The 23,758-nt window shown below is 39.7% G+C and overlaps 1 protein-coding gene across 1 annotated transcript in view; it reads left to right on the forward strand.

Moving 5' to 3' along the window:
• Positions 1-23,758, forward strand: part of SLC9B2 (solute carrier family 9, subfamily B (NHA2, cation proton antiporter 2), member 2) — a 60,673-nt gene that overhangs the window by 30,185 nt on the left and 6,730 nt on the right. The window contains exons 5-10 of the mRNA XM_012655377.1: positions 7,391-7,533; positions 8,554-8,681; positions 10,114-10,289; positions 13,134-13,240; positions 15,087-15,236; positions 22,412-22,520. Coding sequence (XP_012510831.1) covers positions 7,391-7,533; positions 8,554-8,681; positions 10,114-10,289; positions 13,134-13,240; positions 15,087-15,236; positions 22,412-22,520 — 813 coding nt within the window. The remainder of the gene's footprint in view (positions 1-7,390; positions 7,534-8,553; positions 8,682-10,113; positions 10,290-13,133; positions 13,241-15,086; positions 15,237-22,411; positions 22,521-23,758) is intronic.

Here is a 23,758-nt window from a genome sequence, read left to right on the forward strand (position 1 = left end):
TGGCTATATGAGGATGGTTTTATATCTGGGTTCTCAGTTCTGTTCCACTGGTCAATATTCCTGTTCTTGTGCCAGTACCAAGCTGTTTTCATTACGATAGCCTTGTAGTATAGTTTGAAGTCCGGTAGATTGATACCTCCCATTTTGTTTTTATTGCCTAGGATTGCTTTTGCTATACAGGGTCTTCTCTGGTTCCATATGAAGCATAAAATTATTTTTTCTATATCCGTGAAAAATGATGTTGGAATTTTAATAGGGATTGCGTTGAATCTGTAGATCACTTTGGGTAGTATAGACATTATAACAATGTTGATTTTGCGAACCCACGAACATGGTATGGTTTTCCGCCTGTTTACATCCTCTGCTATTTCCTTTCTCAGTGTTTCATAGTTCTCCCTGTAGAGGTCTTTTACCTCCTTAGTTAAATATATTCCTAGGTACTTTATTTTCTTTGTTGCTATTGTGAAGAGTATTGAGTCTTTGATTTGATTCTCTGACTGTTATTGGCATATATGAATGTCTCTGATTTGTGTGTATTGATTTTGTATCTGGAGACTTTACTGAATTCATTTATCAATTCCAGGAGTCTCTTGGTTGAATCCTTGGGGTTTTCTAGATATGATATCATATCATCAGCAAAGAGTGAGAGTTTGATCTCTTCTGCCCCCATTTGGACGCCCTTAATTCTGCTCTCTTGTCTAATTGCTGTAGCAAGGACTTCCAGCACTATGTTGAATGGAAGTGGAAATATGGGCAACCTTGTCTGGTTCCAGTTCTAAGTGGGAATGCTTTCAATTTTTCCCGATTCAGTATGATGTTGGCTGTGGGTTTGTCATATATGGCTTGTATCATTTTTAGGTAAACCCCATCTATGCCTATTTTGTTAAGCGATCTTATCATAAAAAGGTGGTGAATTTTTTCAAATGTTTTTTCTGCATCTATTGAGAGGATCATATGGTCTTTGTTTTTGCTTCTGTTTATATGGAGAATTACATTTATAGATTTGTATATGTTGAACCATCCCTGCATCTCTGGGATGAAGCCCACTTGGTCGTAATGGATTATTTTCTTGATAAGCACCTGGATTCGGTTTGCTAGGATTTTGTTGAGAATTTTTGCATCTATATTCATAAGGGATATTGGTCTGTAGTTTTCTTTTTTTGTTGTGTCCTTTCCTGGTTTCGGCCCCCTTTCCTGGGGCCGAAATGGTTTTGGTATCAGGGTTATGTTGGCTTCATAAAATGTGTTGGGGAGGATTCCATCCTTCTCGATGTTGTGGAATAATTTCTGCAGGATAGGCACCAGTTCTTCTTTGTAGGTGTGGTAAAATTTGGGTGTGAAACAATCTGGTCCAGGACTTTTCTTGTTAGGTAGGTTTTTTATTGCTGTTTCAATTTCAGTACTTGATATCGGTCTGTTCAGGTATTCTATTCCTGGTTGAGCCTAGGGAGGCTGTGTATTTCTGAAAATTTGTTCATTTCCTTTACATTTTCCAGTTTGTGTGCATAAAGGTTTTTGTAGTATTCACAGATTCTATCTTGTATCTCCATAGCATCAGTTGTAATTTCTACTTTTTTGTTCCTGATGGAGCTTATTAGAGATTTTTCTTTTCTGCTTTTTGTTAGTCTAGCCAAAGGCATGTCAATTTCGTTTATTTTTTCCAAGAACCAACTTTTTGTTTTATTAATCTTCCATATAGTTTTCTTGTTGTCAATTTCATCTAGTTCTGATTTGATCTTATTAATTTCACTTCTTCTGCTGGGTTTGGGGTCCATCTGTTCTTCTTTTTCCAGCTCTTCAAGTTGATTCATTAGGTTGTCTATTGGTGATCTTTCTGTCTTTTGGATATAGGCATTTATGGAAATAAATTTTCCTCTCAGGACTGCTTTAGCTGTGTCCCACATATTTTGGTAAGTTGTGTCTCCATAGTCATTTCGTTCAGAGAATCTTTTGATTTCCATCCTGATGTGCTCATTTATGAAGTAATTGTCCAGCAGAAGGTTGTTTAGTTTCCACGACTTTGTGTAGAAATGATAGTTTCTGTTGGGGTTGATTTCTACTTTTATTCCACTGTGGTCTGAGAAGATACATAGTATAATTTCTATTTTTTAAAATTTTTTGAGGCATGATTTGTGTGCTAGGATATGGTCAATCTTAGAAAATGTCCCATGAGCTGATGAGAAGAACGTATATTCAGTGATTTTGGGGTAGAATGTCCTGTAAATGTCAGTCAGGCCCATTTGTTCTAGAGTTCTGTTTAAGTCCATTATTTCTTTGTTAATTTTTTGTTTGGAGGATCTGTCCTGTGTTGTCAGTGGGGTGTTGAAGTCTCCGACTATTATGGTGTTGCTGTTTATCAATTTGTTTAGATCAAGTAGAGTTTGCTTTATGAATCTGGGTGCACCTAATTTGAGTGCATACATATTTAGAATTGTTATGTCTTCTTGTCAAACTATACCCTTCACTATTATATAGTGACCCTCTTTGTCTTTCATTACTTTTGTCAGTTTAAAAACTAAGTTATCTGAAATCAAAACTGCCATGCCAGCCTTCTTTTGGCTTCCATTTCTTGAAATATTAATTTCCACCCCTTTACGTTTAGTATAAATCCGTCATGGCAGGTTAGATATGTTTCCTGAAGACAGCAGATGGTTGGCTTGTATTTATTTATCCATTCGGCCAGCCTATGTCTCTTGAGTGGGGAGTTCAAGCCATTCACATTTATTGAGAGAACTGATAGGTGACGCAAATCTCTTTTCATCCTATTGGGTTGAAATTTGCTGTTTTGTTTTCTCTCTTGAGCCATTGTGGTATCTGGTCTTTGATCTTTAGCTTTTGAGTGGATTTACATTTGTGAATGTTTCTTGTGCTGATCTGTGTGTAACTCTGTTTTAAGTACTTCTTGGGGTGCTGGTCTTGTCTTGGTGAATTCCCTCAGTCTTTGCTTATCTGAGAATGTCTTTATTTCTCCTTCATATACAAAACTTAGTTTTTAAGGGTACAAGATTCTCAGCTGAGCATTATTCTGTTTCAGAAGAGTGAGAATGGGGCCCCAGTCTCTTCTTGCTTGTAAGATTTCAGTTGAGAAGTCTGGCATTATTCAGATAGGCTTTCCTTTGTATGTTACTTGTTTCTTTTGCCTTACAGCTCATAGAAGGGTCTCTTTAGTGGATATTTTGGTCAGTCTGATGACTGCATGGTGTGGTGTTTTCCTGTTTGCATTGAATCTTCCAGGGGTCCTTTAAGCTTCTTGTACCTGGATATCTAGATTTTTAGCAAGGCCTGGGAAATTTTCCTCTATTATATCTTCAAATAGCTTATCCAACCCTTGCATGTCTTCTTCGTCACCCTCAGGGATGCCTATAACTCTCACATTACGCTTCTTCACATAATCCCACATTTCTTGTAGGCTTTGCTCTTTTCTCTTATTCCTCTGCTCTATCTCTATGACTGACTTTTTTAATTGGAAGGTGTTATCTTCAATCTCTGAGATTCTTTCTTCCGTTTGATCTACCCTGTTCTTGAGGCTTTCCACTGCATTTTGTAGTTCCTTGAATAAATTCTTCATTTCCAGGAGTTCAGTTTGATTTTTCTTTAATAATTCAATTTCTTTAGTGAATTTTTCTTCCAAGTCCTGGATTTCTTTTTGTAGTTTCTTTGTGTTGGTTATCCATTTTTTCTTGCATATCACTGAGTTTTCTTACAATCCATGTTTGAAATTATTATTCTGTCATTTTAGTGTTCTGAGTTTGGTTAATGTCAGTTTCTGGGGAGCTGGTGTTCCTCTTTGGGGGTGTGCTTTCCGTTTGATTCTTCATACTTCCAGAGTTATTTTGCTGGTTCCTTCTCATCTGGATCAGTTGTTCCTTCTTGCCTTTAGATTTTCATTTGAATAATGACACGCCCTGTTTAGTCTCTGAGCCAGTAGGTGGTGTTTATGGGTGAGATTCGACCACATCCTTTATGATGAGTCAGTAGATGCAGTAAAAGTGTGTGCAAAATGACCTCCCTGTCAGTAGGTGGCACTTGCTGGGAGGAGCTAGCTGCAGTGTTGTTTTTGGGTCCTGTTACCAGCTCTTGTTCCTCTGGAGAGGCCCTCTTGTGCCTCGGGTGGTGGTAGGGTCCTGGGACTTCCAGGTGTGTCCTTATTCTCCCCCTCAGTGGAGGCAGGTCTCAGAGTGAGTCTGGGCAGAGCTGGGTTGGGTGAGCCTGCTCTCAAGCTCCACAAATGCTGTTAGCAGGGGTCAAAGGTCTGTTCTTTGCCTCTGTGAAAAGCTACCAGGGAGGGGCCGAAATGGCTCCATTCAGCTGAAAAGTCTGCATGTGCAGGGTGGGGCTGTCTGAGACCTGCAGTCTGGAGCAGGTCTCGCTCCTTTCCACCCTCCCCTATTACGTGGTTTCTCCCAAGCCTCTGCCAGCAGACAGGACCTCAGACCAATGGATCTCCCCTGGCTGTGACATGGGCCGGGAGGGTCCCTACCCAGGGTCCCAGCCTGAGCTGAGTGCACAGCCCTCTTTTGGGAGGAGGGTTGCCGCTCAGGCACGCTGAAGTGCCCCTGAAGGCGCACACTCCTCAGTAGGCTGGTTCACAAATATCCCTTCTGTGCCCTGGGGCAATGCAATCGTGACCTTAGTGTGTGGAGTCTGGTCTGCAGGTCTGACCCCTGGACCCTGGAGATCAATCCCTGACCCTGCCAGGGGGAGAGGTGCTGGTCTTGAATCACCTACAGGGTGCCCAAGCTGGATCGATTTCACTCCACCTCGGGATTTGCCCCACTCTCCTGGAGTCCCCCGGCAAGTAGCACCTGGGAGGGCTGGCGGGTAGGGAACTCGCAGTCTGAGTGCCCCTCAGTCTGCTGTAGGGCCCCAAAAGGAAAGGTCCCGTTCCTTGGAGATGCCTCCGTGTGACGGCTAAATTGTCTCTCTGGGCACACACGGGTAGGGAGGGGGAAGGAGAGAACGGAGCACTATGGCGTCTGCCGCTAGGCTCGGGTCTGCGCCCGGGGAGGTGTCCCAAGGGGGCTGGGAGCCCGGCGCTGAGTCCGCAAGAGGCCGCTGCTCACTGGCGGCAGCCGTCTCTGGGCTGGTGTCTGCAGGTCTCTCCGGCCGCTCAGGAGCCACCAGCAGTCCGCGATGCAAGGGAGGGGGAAGTCAACCGCTCCACCTACCCTTGTCGCTGGTCTCCAAGCCTCTCGGGACCTTTCTCCTTCCAGTTCTCCTCCGCAACCCACGTCTTCCCGTGGAGTCTCCTGTAGTTTCAGGCGCCCTTCCTTCCGACCCTCACCCGATCTATGTTTCTCTGCCAGTTTATTTCTTTCTCTTTCTTCTAAAATCTATCTTTTTTGCAGAGACACTCTGGCTGGCAGCTTTTCTCATCTGCCATCTTGGGGCTTCTCCTATTGTTCCTTTTGATTTCAGGTTGTTATATGCTATATTCAATTTAGATCTGGTTTAGATCTACATTTTAAATTTCAGTGAAGAGCTATTGCCATATTAACAGAATGTAAACATCAGTGCGGCATGTTTTTGGCTGGTAACTCAGCAATATCTATAAAAATTACATACGCCTGTATAGTGGGTCTTAACATTTCCACTACTAGGAGTTAATCGTGTGGATATACTTATATAGACCTACGAATATATAAGCTCCATTTGGACAAGGACCATGTTGGTCTAACTCACCCCTGTATTACCACGATCTCGATGGGGCTAGCATGTAATAGGCACTTAATAAATACTCGATGTATGAAATGTGCTCATTTCAGTACTGTTTATAATGAAAAATCTGAAAAGTTCTTTAGATTCTATTAATGAATAGGTTAATGGTCCAAAAATTATGGTGAGATACCATTGCAGCTATTAAAGAGGATAAAGTAAATATCTATGTGCTTCTGTGGGATATATTATTAAGGGGAAAAAAGCGAGTTGCACAGTATGGTATAAGCGTGCTCTTATTCGTGTCCAGCACAAGAGAGCATATACACACATGCACACCGGAGCGTGCTTGACTAGGTATAGAAACTTTCTGGAAGGACAAGGAAACAGAAAGCTGCAGGTGGGGTACAGCGTGTACCTCTGTCGGCGATGTTTTGATTTTACCATGTGCATGTATTACTCTCATCATTATTTCTTCTAAAAACAGGCGTGTTCACACTACTGCCCAATATACATTCTAGAAAGACCATCACTACAGAATTCAGAACTTAGAGACTTTCTTCCGGATTAAATGGCAGTGAGGAGAGATGCCTGGAAGTGCCGCTTTCCTGCCTAATGGGGCCTGGAGCAAGTCACAAAAAGCTTTACTTGCAGTTTGTCTCTGTTCTCATATCTCGCATCACAGAATGTGCTGACTTTAGTATATTTAGTCATTTGAAGTGTGGTGCTTATGAGGACGCGGTGAGAAGAGGGTCCGGCTGGAGACGCGTGGAGGGCAGAAGCCTCACCGTCTCTGCCAGAAATCTTTCCCTTTGTACGGGCCTGTGGTATCAAAGAAGGCAGAATCCCTTCACAAACTACTAAATTTCCTCAGTTACACCTTAACTGCTTGCGATTTCCAGAATGTGTGACTTTTTCTTGTACCTTTGAATAAACTGTCTCTTCCAGAAACTTCTCAACTCCACCAGCCATTCCCCTTGCCCCTTCTTACTCTCCCTTCCTGTCTCAGTTCACAGAACACCCCCTCATGCTTTCATAAACTTGGGATGGTCGGTTTGTTTTCTTCCCCCGGAGGTTGAAAGCTTGTTGAGGCACAGTGCGTGGTCTTGGTCCGTCATTACATCCCTGGTGCCTGCTGCAGTGCAGGACTACCGAGGGCGTTCCGTGGGTGTTGAATGACTCAATGAAAGAAGAGTCACCAGCTGATGTGACAAGGAAATCTCTATTTCACTGTAACTCGCTTCTAAAGCCTTTGCAAAGTAGGACGTGCGCTTCTCATGAAATTATCCAGTTTGAAGGTAAAATAGAACCCGTGTAAGTTTCATCGATGTTTGAGGTAACCGGACATAGCAAATGATTTCCAGATCTATTTGCTGTTTGCATACAAAGGGATGATGAACTGGCATTGACTTAAAACATTTTATGTTTAGAATTTGATCATGCACTCTATCCAAATGCTGCATCTTTTTTCTCCCTTTGAGGCTCGGCTATTTTGGGAATATTAATTCTTCTAATCCGTCTTTTTATCTGCCCATTTAAGTCTGTTCTTCGAGCCTCTAATTTATCATATTATTTTAATTTTTTAGAATTAAAAGTTCAACTTAATTCATCCAAGGACTCCACATAAGGGAAGTGGTACCTAGGTTTATCTAGTCGTCTCTTTCACATCTAAAGTGCTGAAAAATATTTTCTGTATTTGAAAACTAACTAGACTTGTTTGATTTCTCCATTCGAGGCATGCTGCTTGCCGGGTTCCTCATCAGAAATATTCCGGTCATCAGTGATAATGTGCAGATCAAGCATAAGTGGTCTTCCTCTTTGAGAAGCATAGCCCTGTCTATCATACTGGTTCGTGCTGGCCTTGGTCTAGATTCAAAGGTATGAAGTGTAAGTTTCTAATTATTGAACAGGAATTTTGTTCCTCCAATACTCCAACCATTGAGAATCGCTGAGGTTTAGGAAATGGATTTGGATACTTTGCATGACGTTCTCAGGAAGAGAATAGAATTTATTTCATGAAGATTGTTTTGCAAATAGGACCTTGTGCTTCACAAGAACCCAAAAGATGTTCCTGTACTTTTTCTTGGAGAAAGGTGGAGTCTGTCTGTGGGGACAGCACCAAGAAAAAAGCTCCCCTTTTCTCTGGCAGAGATAGAGGATATGGTTATGAATAATGGTCGTGAAGAAGAAAACAACATACTTTTGGTGTGCAAAGCCCTATACAAGTGTTTAGGTGTTAACTATACTGGCTTAAGAAACTGCCTAGTATTTAGAAGGAGTCTCAAATATGATTTTTTTAAATGCTTTTTTTCATGTATGTTTTTGAATACAGCAATGAATGTTCTTTTTTTTTTTTTCCTTTTCATAAAAGTTTTATTAGGCTTTTTTTTTTTAATTTCAGCATATTATGGGGGTACGGATGTTTAGGTTATGTATGTTGCCCTTTCCCCTGCAATGAATGTTCTTAAGGGACGAGACTGTTTACCCTGGCCCCATTCTGGGACCACAAACTGTACATAAAACTAACACGGAGAGGGTTAAATCAGCTGGCGTGGGGATTATGAGCACAGACTCTGGAAGCAGCCTGCCTGGGCTCGGTCCTGGCCACACCACTCACAGTTTTATGATCTTGGGCAAATGACTTTAACCTGTCGCCTTTTCAGATGGGGACATCTAAAAATGGGGATAATAATATTACCTATCTCATAGGGTTGCTATGAGGACTCAATAAGCTTTCTCCAAAATACTTAGAATGCTGAAATGTTAGTTAAATAAAACTCATCACCTGGAAAATCCATGATGACCCAAGCATGGTCCAAATACTAAAGGGAAAGCGTTGAAGGTCTTCTCTGCATGTCTTCAGAGAACTCTGCTATTATGTCCGTTTTTATGTTTCAGGCCCTGAAGAAGCTGAAGGGTGTCTGTGTCAGACTGTCCATGGGTCCTTGTGTCATAGAGGCGTGCACGTCCGCTCTTCTTGCCCACTTCCTAATGGGTTTGCCCTGGCAATGGGCATTTATACTGGGGTAATGACTGTTTCTTTATCGCATAAAAATATGCAGAGACATTTAGGACTTTCACTGATTCCATACAAGAGAATGCATGGTACAATTTTCTTAAGGACTCCGGAAAATGCAACATAGATATTCCAGCATAATCTAAGTATTCTAACTTAAAAATACAGCCTGCATCTTTGTAGGTACTAACTATAAAAGTTAGCACCTACTATTCAGACTACTGAAGAAGTGATGGTCTTTTGTCTACACCCAATTCCATGCCTGTGAGAGAGACACTTGATCTCACCCCAAAGTCTGCACAGCGACACAGAGAATAAACACAGTGATGCCGTCGACAGCTGTCGCCGTGTTCCTGCTGCCCCCAGACTGTTATGGCTCCATGGCTCTGCCGTCTCTTCCTGCCACTGTCAGTTTTTTACTTCCAGTGGTTAAGAGCCATGAGAAGTAAATAAATAAGAAAAGACTTAGTAAGAATTTAGTGCTAATAAGTGGGCAAGAAGTGTGGAGTTCTTACTTCTCAGCGAGACATGGCAGGGCATGCCTGCAGTCCCAGCTACTCGGGAGGCTGAGGTGGGAGGATCGCTTAGGCCAGGAGTTCGAGGCTCTAGTGAGCCATGATCTTGCCTGTGAATAGCCACTATTAATACATTCCAACCTGGGCAACGTAACGAGACCTCGTCCGTAAAAAAAAAAAAAGAAAGAAAGAAAACAAAAGAAAAGAAATTCTCATTTCTCGTAGTTAAGACTCTGGAGCTCTACTGCCTGGAATCAAATCCCAGCTCTGTGATTTTCCAGTATGCAATCATTGACAGGTTATTTAATCTCCCTGCGCCTCAATTTCCTCATTTGCAAAATGAAGGTAGATATATTACGTGTATCTCATAGGGTTGTTATGAGGATTAAATTAGTTAATATATGTAAAGTGCTCAAAATGGGGCTTGGTACACAGTAAGCACTATAAAACATTTTCCACTGTCACAACTGCTGTTGTTATTAGCCTCGCTGTCACTGTTATCGTGGTCTTCCCCTTCTAATCTGTTGTCCTACTGTGTATACCAAGCCCTGCTAGAAGGCACAGCATCACTAGGCTCCCATCCAGAAAGTCCATGGCAATGTCTTAGAAACCTCATAACGTAAATGTTTTGTTTAAAAAAAAGGCAGTGTCTGGGGCTCAGCCCCGTTCGGCCTTCTATTCCACTCGTGCATATGTATATTCTTAGGCAGCCCAGGCAGTTCCAAAGCAGGTTGTCCCTACCACACTTTGGGAACCAGCGCTCTCTCAGAACTTTTGTGTTTGTATGTTTCTGGTTCGGTGCTTCCCTGCTATTTGAAAGACTGTAGCTGTCCAAAGTGTAACCTTTAAAATAGGGGCGCTTATTATAATGAAAACATAATGATGAGTAAGGTAGTGCCATGAACGTTTACAGCGCTGCCTGCTTAGTTTTGTTTTAGGTGCTGTTTCTCCCGCCGTCGTGGTGCCCTCGATGCTCCTTCTGCAGGGAGGAGGCTACGGTGTCGACAAGGGCATCCCGACCTTGCTTATGGCTGCCGGCAGCTTCGACGACATTCTGGCCATCACAGGCTTCAACACGTGCTTGGGCATGGCCTTCTCCACAGGTAGACTGATCAGTTCGCAGCGCGTGTGCTCCTGTGCTCTCCAGACATAGGTTAAAGTGTTATAAGCGTGGCTTATTTGCTTGATAATTAAGGCAAATTAAAAATAGGGAAAACAACACCAGGATTCTGCAGCTATGGAGGAACCCGAAGCCGCCTCTCTTTACTCCCTCGCTCCCCCTGGATGCATTAATAGGCTGCTCAAGTAGCATGTGGGAGGTGAGTAAGGGGCGCTGGGAAAGGCAGCGAGGTTTAGAGAAGGAGGAGAACTGTTCTGCTTGGATTGAGCTGGGAAAGTTTAGTGCTAGAAACTTCACACAAAGGATGAGGAGGTTCTTCAATGAGCACAAATGACAGAGAGCCGTCCAAGTGGAAGGAACAGCATGCTTTAAAAATAGGAAAAGTTTCTGTTCTCTCATCTTTAATATTTTATGTGTAATAACAGCAATGATTTTAGTGGGTGTCATTCATACTCAATATATTAAATTGGATATATTTTGTTTCAAGTAGTAATAAAAGAGGAACTTAAGGCATTTTTTTTCTCCCAGAATTATTCAACACCTCTATTAAACTGGTAAGAACAGGTTACACTTGATCTTAGCCAAAAGACCAGAAGTGATTCAACACTGTTATTATCCTTTGGCACAGCACAAGTGTGAGTTCATTCCTTAATCTTAAATCCAAAATTGGGAATAAAATCTGCAACTCCATAGCACAGACAAAGTGTAATTGTAGCCTAAATTTAGCTTCAGATTCTTTAGTGGGAACACACCTTCTTGCAAAGTCAGGTATTCTCGTTCTCTCCAGCCCCTGTATTATAGTCTCATTTTAAGATTATATGTGATTTATTCTGATTACCTAGAACCCCACCATTTCCCATCGTTCCAGAGTCTGCCTTCTATCCAGTCCCTGGTAAATTACTCTTCTCAAAACATTGTTCAAGAACCAGTGAGGATTCTCTGTTACCTATTAGGTCAGAACTATGCTCTTGTCTTTATTTTAACTCTGCTATATCTATCCAAACTTACATTCTTACCACTTTCTGGTATACACCTCTAAAATGATGGTTCTCAGCCTTAGCTGCACACTAGAATTACCTGGGGGTGGGGTTTAAAAAATACTCTTATGTGAGTCCTACCTTAGACCAATTAAATCAGAACCTGTGGGAATGGACCCACTGCAGCCTGAATTAGGAACCACAGCTTTGGAGCAACAGAGTTTGCATTGGAATCATGGTGGGAGAGCAGGAAGAACACAGGCAGTCGGAGTTTTCATAATCTGGGGGGTGGGGAGGACAGGGATAGCTTGAAGAACCTTCCTAGTTGACTCTGCGATGTTCCCTCCCCGACCCTCCACCAACTAAGAGGGGGTCCTGGATCTAAGCCCTGCCAGAGTGACTGAATCAGAATTTTTAGGGTGGGACTCAAGAAGCTTTTTTCTTTTCCTTTTTTTCCCTCTCCTCTCCTCTCCTCTCCTTTTTCTTTTCTTTTCTTTTCTTATCTCTTCTCATCTCCTCTCCTCTCCTCTCTTCTCTTCTCTTGTTTCTTTTCTTGTTTTTTGAGACAGAGTCTCACTCTGTCACCTGGGCTGAAGTGCCATGTCATCATCCTAGCTCACAGCAACCTCAAACTCGTTGGCTCAAGCGATCCTCCTGCCTCAGCCTCCCGAGTAGCTGGGACCACAGAGGCACGCCTGGACGCCCGGCTAATTCTTTCTATTTCTAGTAAAGACGGGTCTCGCTCTTGCTCGATCTGGTCTGCTGACCTCAAGCGATCCTCCCGCCTCAGCCTCCCAGAGTGCTGGGATTACAGGTGTGAGCCACCGCACCCTGCCCAAGAGGTTTTTTTCTTTAAAACAACCCTGCTGTACCAGAGACTAAAGCTAATTAGCTATTTTCTGTATATTTATGGTAAATTGCTTACTGTAAGAGCGTGAGTGTAAGGCTACTGCCACAGCTAGATGCTTTTGACAGTCATATCATTACTTAGCAAAGAACTAGCCTAGCTAAATTAAATTACTTCATAAGTAATTTTTTTTTAAATAAGAGATGATTGCTATAATACAAGAATCCAAAAAAACTAGTTAGTACATTTTTTTCTTAGAACAATTTGTGAAGAAGGGTTTTATTCATGTAGCAATTTTAATATAATTTTCTACACAACGTGCTAACAAAAAAATTTTTTTTAAGTTTCCTAAATCCTGTGTGTTATGGGGAAAATGTAGGCTCTACTTACCTCTGTATAGCAACAAATAAAGACTCTTCTAATTGCAACTTCAAAAATAATTTATTTCCAGATTTACTTTTGGAATAATCAATTTGAAAAGGAATAAGTCCTTTGCATTTATTGCAGTAAGAAGATTCTTGATTTTAATTGCCAAACTCTTAAGTTGTTTTATTCTGTACGTATCAGAGCTACTAAAATCAATATACATTTATTATTAAAAAATCAAGCTCTTAAATGGTAATTTGAAAACTTAACTAAATGTTATCTACTCCCGCAGCCTGTACATATAATACAGCAGAACAGATTAGTTGTGAATCATGAATTTGATCTTTTGTAGTTTCTTAAGGCCCCTCGAGTAGATTTTTATTGAAGTAAACGTACAAATGCCTTGTACCTATTTAAAAATTCGTCGCCAATAACATGTATACTTTTCTTATAAAATAGGCCCACTTTATTAGCCATTTTAAGTTACATATATTTAAGAATGTGGAAAGCAGAAACTGTCTTTAAAGTTTTCCTTCTGTGTAATTAGATGCTTTCTGTTGATGGCTGTCGGATAATGCTTGTGTATTTATCGGACTTAAAGCTCTGTCTGAAGTTTTTCTTTTTGTGCATTTTTCAGGCTCCACAGTTTTTAATGTCCTCAGAGGAGTTTTGGAGGTAGTTATTGGTGTGGCAACTGGATCTCTTCTTGGATTTTTTATTCAGTACTTCCCAAGCAGTGACCAGGTAAAAGAAAAATTCTGTGGGAAAGTCATGCTCTAAAATATCATTAGACAAACATTCTAGAACGCTTTCCTCACACCTGAATTGAAGGATGTGTTTGAAAAAATGGTCCCCCATTTTGAAATTGCTTTCTGCTGTACCAGTGCTATTCATGAGATTCATGAAGATGGCTAAACATGGAAGATTTCAATGCAGTCCTGGCATTTTTCTGTTTTATATTCTGTACATTTCAAATTTCACTGCAAAACAAATAACATTAATTTCAAATTAATAGGATATGCACATTTTTAAAAACCATAATACTGAACTAAACCAAAATGTATAATGGCTTTTTTGGTCCCCCTTTTTAGTATTAAAATACCTTTAGTATTAAAATACCTTAGTATTAAAATACCCTCTGGCCGGGTACTGTGATGACTGTCTATAGTCCCAGCTACTCAGGAGGCTATGGCAGGAGGAATCCTTGAGTCCAGGAGTCAGAGTCCATCCTGGACAACATAGCAAGACCCCATCTCCAAACAAATAAATGAATGAACAAATGTGTGTAAGTCATCCGCTAGTGCCGCTCTGTTTGGTGCAACAGCCACTAGCTACATGTGGTTAGAGCAGATGAAGAACATATCCACAGACAGCGCAGACGTAGGACATTTCTGTCATCAGTGTATGTTCCGTCGGGAAGCACTGCTCCAGTACAACCCACACGATAGTCTATAAAGAGAGTACTAATAACATGACCATCTTACTGATGGGGAAATTGAGGCATAGGCAGGATAAGTGGCTTGAACAAGGTCACCTAGCTAGAAAGCAGCACAGCTGGGAATGAACTCAGGCCATCCACCCCAGAGCTTGCGTGCCTGCAAGTCAAGCACTTTCAAAGACCCGCTCTCTAAAATGACCAAGAGGTTTAAAGTGCTAAACAGGGAAATGTAAAGGGAGAAAAGTACACGGTTCTTAGGCTTTAAAACAACAACAACAATAAAACAGTACTCTCAGTCTATGACCTCTTAAAGCTTCTTGGTATTCACAGACTTAGAAAGGAAAACCAAGGGGGCCAGCCGGGCGCGGGGGTCTCACACCTGTAATCCTAGCACTGTGGGAGGCTGAGGAGGATCGCTCGAGCTCAGGAGTTCGAGACCAGCCTGAGCAAGAGCGAGACCCCGTCTCTACTAAAAATAGAAAAAATTAGCCAGGTGTGGTGGCACATGCCTGTAGTCCCAGCTACTCGGGAGGCTGAGGCAGGAGGATGGCTTGAGCCCAGGAGTTTCAGGTTGCTGTGAGCTAGGCTGACTCCACGGCACTCTAGCCCGGGCAACAGAGTGAGACTCTGTCTCAAAAACAAAGAAAAAAGAAAGAAGAAAAAAAAAAAAACCCAAGGGAGCATTAACTTAAAAAGAGTAAACTGAGAGCCTGAAAATAATAAAGATATGATATCTTTAATATCATAATAACACTATAATGTAAATGCTGTCAGGGATGAGGAAACGAAGCTTGGAGAGTTAAGTAACGTGGCCACTGCCTACGCCAATGATGTAAAAAACCTATAATTTTAACCTTTGTCTGTCTGGCTCCAAGCCCATGCTCTTTTTCTGCTACTTTATTAAGTCCTGGGAAATTCTTCGTTGATAACTGCAGAGGAAGTAAACTGGTGTTCCTAAAAGAGGACCCTACATCCGTACAGGTACTAACTCTGCTTTCGTTAAGGACAGGAAAGTAAGTGTTACGTCATGCATTTATTTTGTCTATTTACACAGATATTTTTATTTTCCTCTAAATCCTGGATATAGAGAAATTAATCATTAAAAATCAATCATTTGACATAATCGAGCTAATCATTTTTTTTCTTCTAAAGGACAAGCTCGTGTACAAGAGAGCGGCCCTCGTGCTGGGGCTGTCCGTGCTGGCCGTGTTCAGCAGCGTGAGCCTCGGCTTCCCTGGGTCAGGAGGACTGTGCACTTTGGTCATGGCGTTCCTCGCAGGCCGGGGATGGGCCAGCAAGAAGGTGAATTTCATTTTAAATTCTGCTCATGACTCTTTTCTGATCAGATTACTTTTTCTTTCCAGATACTTTCTTAACATCAAGTTAATGCAATTTTTAATTATATTGTATTTCTGTACATATACAAATGTGCACCCAATGTACATCTTTTTTCCCCTTATGTATCAATCTATAACTTGATGTCTTTACTTAAAATATACCATGGGCTTCCGACCATGATGCCCTCTTTATTCTTTGTAGTGGCTGCACAGTATTGCATTGTATAGCTATACCGTACTTTGACCAGTCTCCTACTAACAGATATTTAGGTTGTTTCTAGTTTTCTGCCAAGACAAACAGCGCGTCAATAAGCTTAAGCTCCATCAATTCTAAAAGTCACCATTATTTTACATGCCACCAAGAAAAAAAGAAAATACTGCCAATTAAACTGTGATACAACATCCTAATTTCAGAAATGTTAAAATGTGAGAAGGTGTATCTTAAAATCAACAAAATGTAGCGTATTTTTGAGTTTTTCTATAGGAGAAATTTCTAGAACTAGGATTGCTCTATGAAAGAATATGCTCCTGTAGACTCTGGACGGCATCAACGTGCCCTTTCGAAGGCTGCACCAATGGACATTTCCACCCACAGTGCGTGAGGGTGTCTGTTTTTCTAATCCAGCTGTTTTAAGTCTTCAGATATTTTGATAATCAGATACGTGAGGAATGTATCTTGTTATTGAACTGATTTGCATTTCTTTATGGGCAAAACTAGTCATCTTTTTATATGATTACTAGCCAATTTATTCAGAAGCCCATTTTTATAAGGTTGTTTTGATTTTTCTTACCAATTTTTAAGGTCATTGAGAATATTCATTTTCTTAAAATATATATTATAGAAATTCTCTGGTTGTAACTTATTTAATTTCCAGATTCATTTTTATGGACTTCACAGGATCATATGCTATTCTGCTTAATGAAGAAATTAGATGGTGACCTAAACAAAATGTAGCTGTATCATTCTGGAATAATCTTATAAAAACCGAAGAGTATTCAAAATAATTACACTTAAATAATTAAAATCATTAAAGAAGTAATTGACATAATACCATATGGAAAATACATGATAGTTATAAATCTTGAGATTCAATATATGATCATGCTCAAGTGAATTTCTGTGGGGATGAGCCAGAGACAGAGTTTCATTGTGGGTAAACAGCATTCCAGCAGGAGGCTATCGCTCTATAAGGGTGTGATTATGAAGTTAGGACAAGTGTGACTATCAAGCATTTCATTTTAGAGTGAGGATGGGCTGGTAGAGGCTGCCTGGAGCTTTGTGTCCAGAAGGGTGTGAGGCCCAGGAAAGTGGTAGGTGGATCGGTCTTGAGGGGTAAAGGGAAGAATCCCTTTCAAACCCTGCTCTAGACACGAGATGGACGCCTGGTTTGCTGCCTTGTCAGGAGGCTTATTTCAGGTGTACTTTTTTTTTTAGCAGCACCTATATTAAATTCTACTGTCTGACTTTAAGTAACTTAACATCCAACAAGAGCAAAGCTAAAAGAGGAATTTCTTCATCCCTTCTCTCTCATAAGCATTTGCTCTTATGGAAACTTTTGTTTTTTTATGGCTTCACTTTCTTTGGGGGCTGAGACAAGGTTATCTCACATCACTGGTCATCTTCTGTCTAATCCCAGCTCGGGACAAAGAGGCACGCTGGCTCCCTTCATTCTCTCTGAGGACTCAGCGCTGTCGCCCACCTTCCTGGCCCGGGCTGCTGACGAACGTGCCCTGCTGTGGAGGCACTCTGACCTGTTCCTTTGCCGCAGGATAAAGATCACAGTTTTCACTTCGCGAGGGGATGCTATTGCATTTGCCTGGCATTAGCATTTTATAAACTGCCCCTTAACTTCTTAATGGGAACCTTTTTTCAGCATTAAAAAAATGAATAGGCCGGGCGCGGTGGCTCACGCCTGTAATCCTAGCTCTCTGGGAGGCCGAGGCGGGTGGATCGTTTGAGCTCAGGAGTTCGAAACCAGCCTGAGCAAGAGCGAGACCCCGTCTCTACTAAAAATGGAAAGAAATGAATCGGACACCTAAAAATATATAGAAAAAACTAGCCGGGCATGGTGGCGCATGCCTGTAGTCCCAGCTACTCGGGAGGCTGAGGCAGGAGGATCGCTTGAGCCCATGAGTTTGAGGTTGCTGTGAGCTAGGCTGACGCCACGGCACTCTAGCCCAGGCAACACAGTGAGACTCTGTCTCAAAAAAAAAAAAAAAAAATGAATAAAGAGAATTTTTTAAAAGTAAAGTTTATGTTTGAGTATGAAAGTGGTATATGGTCATTGTTGAAATTTAGAATTTTTTTTAAGTCAGAAAGGGAAAGTAAAAAATTATCTGTAATTCTACCACCTAAAGCCAATAGCTCTGTAATGATTTAAATATTTTGATTTATTTCATTTATTCTACAGGAAAGTTCTCAAATACACTTGTATTAAGTTTTTTCAAATTAAATTTAACAGGTAAATGCTTCCTGTTGTCACCTCTCAAAAAAATCTTTAAAAATTAAAACCAATTCATTATACTGTCATGGGTAAAAAAAGAGAAGGGAACACAAACTTTTATTGCTACCCTGTATGGCCCTGTGTTAGGCACTAAGCGGATTTTCCATTTATTTTCACACACAAAAAAAGCCTTCGAAAAAGTATTACAATTTCCAATTCATAGACACTGTAAGTCAGAAAGACTTGAATAACATGTGCGCGGCCACAAAATTGGAAAGTCACACTGAGATTTAAGCTCAGGTTTATCTGACTCCAGTGCAACTTGTACTACCCGAAAATACAGCTGCAGCATCATTGTGCGTGACGTTTTTATATTTTGACATCTATTTGAGTAACACATGCCATGTGCATTTAAAACATCAAAATTCTAAACTTTGCAATTTAAAGTTGTGTCTGAATTCATAAATGATAGGATAAAAAAAAATAGACAATGAGAAGGAGCCGTCTCATTTGGAATAGAGCATAAAAGAGTAGTTTTAGCAACAGGGACATCAAGAGGAGACCAGTGCCTCCCGCAAGTGGGCACTGCCTGTGAGCGCAGGAAGAAAGAGGAGGGAGAGGGAGACTGATCACGTCCAGTTACACGATTCTTCTGGAAAACTATGATGTGAGTTGCATGGAAGAGACTGTCATAAACCAAACCGTTGCTCTCTCTGATTTCCTGCAGCCCATCTGATTGCATAGAAGGTCAATGTAATCTCACAGCCCAGAAATAGAACTATTAACATCCTTTTTATATTTACCTCTAATAACTCTCCTATGTATTAATACATTTCTGTATCCACACACAGACACAGATACAAACACACACACACGGATACATCATAGTTTTGTGTGTTTTTTAACCATTTCCTCATAACTATATATTTAGGTTATTTCTAGTCTCCACTATTTTAAATTATGCTGCAGCCCCATTTTTGATCATTTCCTCAGGGCAGATTCCTACCAGTAAAATTTGGGAGTCAAATAATATGAACATTTTGAGGTTCTTGACACATACTGCCGAACTGCTTTCTAGAGTTGTATCCATTTACTTTTCCACCAGTACCATATGAGGCACCTGTCTCATTTTAACTTCATCAGCTTGGAGTAGTTTTCTCAAACTTTAGCAGAATTACCTGGAAGGCTTGTTAAATTAGAGTTCTGGGCCCTACCCCAAATTTCTGATTTTTGTTACAGTCTATATGGTGGGGCCTGAGAATTTGCACGTCTAAAAAATTTCTAGGGGAGGCTGATGCTGCTGAATCTGGGGCATTTTGAACCACTGGCTTAAAATATTATTGGTTTTAGTCTTTAGCCATATTGATAGGTAAAAACTGGTATCTTGTTTCTTTTGTGCTTCTCTGATTAACAATGAAATTGAACAGTTTTTCATGTATTTAGGTACTTGATTTTTTTCTTTGACAGGTCTTTTGTTCACTGTCTTCTGAAGTATAATGTGATTATTGATCTGTAAGATACACCTATATAAATGATATTAGCCCTTTGGCATTTTTATATTGTTCATTTTCAACATTCAAATATCTTTTTTTTTTTTTTTTTTTTTTTTTTAAAAATTAAAAATTTTTTTTTTTTTTTTTTTTTTTTGAGACAGAGTCTGGCTCTGTTGCCCTGGCTAGAGTCAGTCTAGCTCACAGCAACCTCAAACTCCTGGGCTCAAGCGATCCTCCTGCCTCAGCCTCCCGAGTAGCTGGGACTACAGGCATGCGCCACCACGCCTGGCTAATTTTTTCTATATATATTTTTTTAGTTGTCCAGATCATTTCTTTCTATTTTTAGTAGAGACGGTGTCTCGCTCTTGCTCAGGATGGTCTTGAACTCCTGACCTTGAGCGATCCACCTGCCTCGGCCTCCCAGAGTGCTAGGATTACGTTGTGTTAGCCACCGCGCCCGGACTCAACATTCAAATATCTTACATTTCATGTAGTCACATCTTTCAATGTCTTATTATGACCCTTCCTCTATGGTTTTAATTTTTCTTAAAGTTATCTTTCTCAGTGAAATTAATATATATGTTATCTTATTTATTCTTAACAATAACCTTGAAAGGTAGAGATTAGGCCCATTTTACAAATGAGGACGGCAAGTCGCATAGCTATTAAATAGACTGCATAAAGTCTACAAGCTTTGACCTAAGATCAAAAAAAGTAAGTGGCAGAGCCAGGATGAGACTATACTGAGTACATCAAAATGGTTCCCTAAAGAAAAGAAGAAAACTAATGTTCATTGCACCTATCATGTGACAGGAACTCTTCACATCTTTTCTGATTTAGTACTCAGGAAAGTTCCTATTTCTGGAAGCATCAAACCAGTGAGTGCAGTTTGGATTCTTTTCTTCTCTTTTTCTATAGCATCACGTCTAAGAACTCAGACTACTCAGGCTAATCTCAATTCTACAACTTACTAGGTGTATGACCATGTACGAGTTATCTAACTGTTCAGATTTCAATTTCCTTTTCCCTAAAATGAGGCGTGATAATAGCAACAAGTTCGTAGAGTGGAGGATTGAGTGAAATAATCTATACGAAGCACTTAGCAAAGTGCTCGATCACAGAATACATTCAGTAAATAATAACCCTTATTATTTTTATGACTACCTCCAGAGCAGCATGATATAATAAAAAGATCATCACACTTAAAATATGGAGATTGGAAGCCCAATCCAAGTTTTACCACTTTCTAGTTATACAACCCAAATAAAGTCATTTGCCTTCTCTAATACTCAGTTTTCTCAACTGTAAAATGAAGACAGTAGTAATATCTAAAAAACTGTCATAACTGTTATGTGGAAAAAATGGAAATAACACACTTGTAAACTCTACAGTGCTATAGCAATATTGTTGAGTTGTTATACTTTGAAAAGCTAAGTATTTTATAAAATTCTGTTTGTTTCTATAGTTTTCTGACATTATTGTATACTTTGTACTTGGTTTTCCTTATAATCATTAGTCTTGCCATTTTTTTATTCAAATATACTCACCTTTTAAAAGCTTCTTCTATTTTTCCATCTACTTTCAAATTCAATATTTCTTCTAACGACCTTTACAGTTACGGAATTTTTTTCTTGAGATCCAGTATTTTGGATTTTCTGAATCTTGAAATGTTCTCTCGAAGAAGAGAAGTGTCAAGTTAAGCAGATGTTTAACTCATGATGAAAGTTCCATTTCTCTTCACTTTCTCCTTCTGTCCATCCTTGAAAGTGGTTTATATTTTTGAAGATTCTTACTAATGGTGCACACAGATGTGTAAAGTGGCCTTAATTTTCAATGACAAACACAGTATTCACTGCCCTGGGCTCATCTTCTTTTATACATAGCCTATTCAATGACTTAATTTTCTTTGTAAACAAATTCATTTTAGTTTTGACATTATGAAAAAGCCACATGGTGATACACTGTGATTCACTCCCATCTTTCAGTTTAATAATATATAAGCCTATGTCTGGTGGTCTAAAGTGTTATAATCAGAAAACAAATTGTGGCCTTTGTCTACAGTTTAGAAATAAAAATAATTCGATGTAGAAAACTCTTTAGCCCTTCCACTTTCATTGGTGTTCTGAGTATATGAAACACATTTGAGGACTTTCTTGTAAACAATTAATCATGGCAACAAATGACTGAGTAACCTAAAATCAATAGAGTTAATTCTTGTTCTTCACTGCCATAGGTATCAACTAAAGTCTGAGCGTTAGGTATAATATACTCTAAAAACTAAGTTAAAAAGTAAAATATAAAGATATGTGGGAGGCTGGTAAATGGACCCCTAGTTTTGGCAGAACTAATCATTGTCATTAAATGATAAAGGATCTTAGATGTTATCTAACATAAACTTCTCATTTTACCAAGGAGAAAGTTGAGTTGCTGAGAGGCAAGTGGCTTGCGGTTAATGGATGGCAGGTTTGAGCTAAGTCATCATCTGATTCCTTATGATGTGAAAAGATAACTTTTTGCGCCATAGCAGTAGGACTATTAAATAAACCAACCAATGCCCTCAACTATGCACTGCCTTTCAACACTCATAAGCTAAACAGAATCTTCACTCTAATAAACATACTAGAAAAAATGAAAATAAATAGGTAAACAATGTAATCTTCTTTTGCCAAACTGCTGAATATGATACGTCCTCATTTAACGCTGTCAGTAGGTTCTGGGAAACTGCGACTGTTGCTGAAACTGTTGCTACTGTGCAGCAACAAGGAGGCGCATCTCCAGATATATGTAACTATATGGTAAACTCTCTAAATCATATTGTTGAATGAAAGTTAACACAAGCTTTTATTAAACACTACTGTAACAATATGTACACACATACACATGCACATAAACAGTGTCTTTAGAAGTAGGAGTTCTTGTAAGGTTACAAGAATCTTTATAATTAACATCCGTTTGTAAACCAATATTTAGTACGCTAAATTAGCACCTCATATATCTTAACTGTATTAGACATGTGTTCATGAAATTTTTTTGCTCCGTTTGAGCTAACTTCTCAGTTATAGATGCCACAGAAATAAAGCCTATCCCAGGTCAAATGATTCAAATTTCAAATTAGTAAAATTCTTGGTAACTTCACATAGTAAAAATGTGTGTGTGTGTGTGTGTGTGTGTGTGTGTGTGTGTTTTGTTTGTTTTTCTTTTAGGTGGAGGTTGAAAAGATAATTGCAGTTGCCTGGGATGTTTTCCAGCCCCTTCTTTTTGGACTGATTGGAGCAGAGGTATCCATTGCATCTCTCAGACCAGAAACTGTTGGTAAGAATTTCAAAGTGGCACTTTTGCTAAAATTCACCTTCTTTTTGTTAACCTACTCACCAATAAAATCCACTTTTTATATTCAATTGAAATATTTTCAGTAGGTATGTATATAGTGGTTCCCATTGTCACAATTACACAGAAAGTTAATTATGATCTAAGTCTTTTAGAGTCATTGGTTGGAACGTAATGCTTGTTAATCTAAGACAGTGAATTTTGTATCTTTAATATTGTTCCTTGTATATAGAAGCCACACTACTGACCACTCTCCAGGAAATTCAGGGCTTAAAATTTTTTTCCAAGTATAAGAACATTCATGTAGCCTTGTTCTGGTCGAGGGCCAGGATTTTAAAGATAACCATTGATAGCTAGTTCTGTAATATGAATGAATGGAATAGAAATGCGCGGTTGTTCATTCATTTTGTTATTCATTCATACATTCAAAGCCATCATATTGAAACTCTTTGATTCACAGCACTGTGCTTAAACCCTATTTTGCGTACATATACTTATTCTTTCCTTTTTCCTTCCATCACAATGTTCCTTCATCCACACTAGTAATCCCATCCCCTGCCACCTCCTCTGAACCTCGCACATAGATCCTTTCCTTTTTCTCATACATCTTTAAGTGTCCTCGTGACAATTTTCTCCTCTTCAGAATTTATGCAGTCTCTAATCTCTCTTATCTCAAACAAAATCCTTCCATTCTGATACATGCTACAACATGGATGAACTTTGAGGACATTATGCTAAGTGACATAAGCCAGTCACAAAAAGACTAATATTGTATGATTCTACTCACATGAGGTATCCAGAATAGTCAAATTCACAGAAGCAGAAAGTAGAACGGTGGTTGCCAGGGGCTGGGCGTAGGGGTCCATAGGTGGTTGTTGATTAACGGGTATAGAATTTAAATTTTGTAAGATGAAAAAGTTTTGGACATTGGTTGCACCATAGTGTGAAGGTACTTAATGATACTGAGCTGTACACATACAAATGGTTAGGATGGTAAGTGTTGTGTGTATTTTACCACAATTTAATTAAAATTTTTAAAAAAGAAATAGGCTATAAAAATAAAAAGAAAGAATCCAAGTGGCTACATTAACAACCACTGGTATGTAGTTACATTCTGTAAAGTATGTCTATTTTTCTTGACACATTAAAATCCTACTTAACAAAGCAGTGATTTTTGTCATAAATAAGAAAAACTACAGACTAGATACCATTGTCTCATTTCA

Source organism: Propithecus coquereli, unplaced genomic scaffold, assembly GCF_000956105.1.
Source record: "Propithecus coquereli isolate 6110/MARCELLA unplaced genomic scaffold, Pcoq_1.0 Scaffold475, whole genome shotgun sequence".
Classification (NCBI taxonomy): Eukaryota; Metazoa; Chordata; class Mammalia; order Primates; family Indriidae; genus Propithecus; species Propithecus coquereli.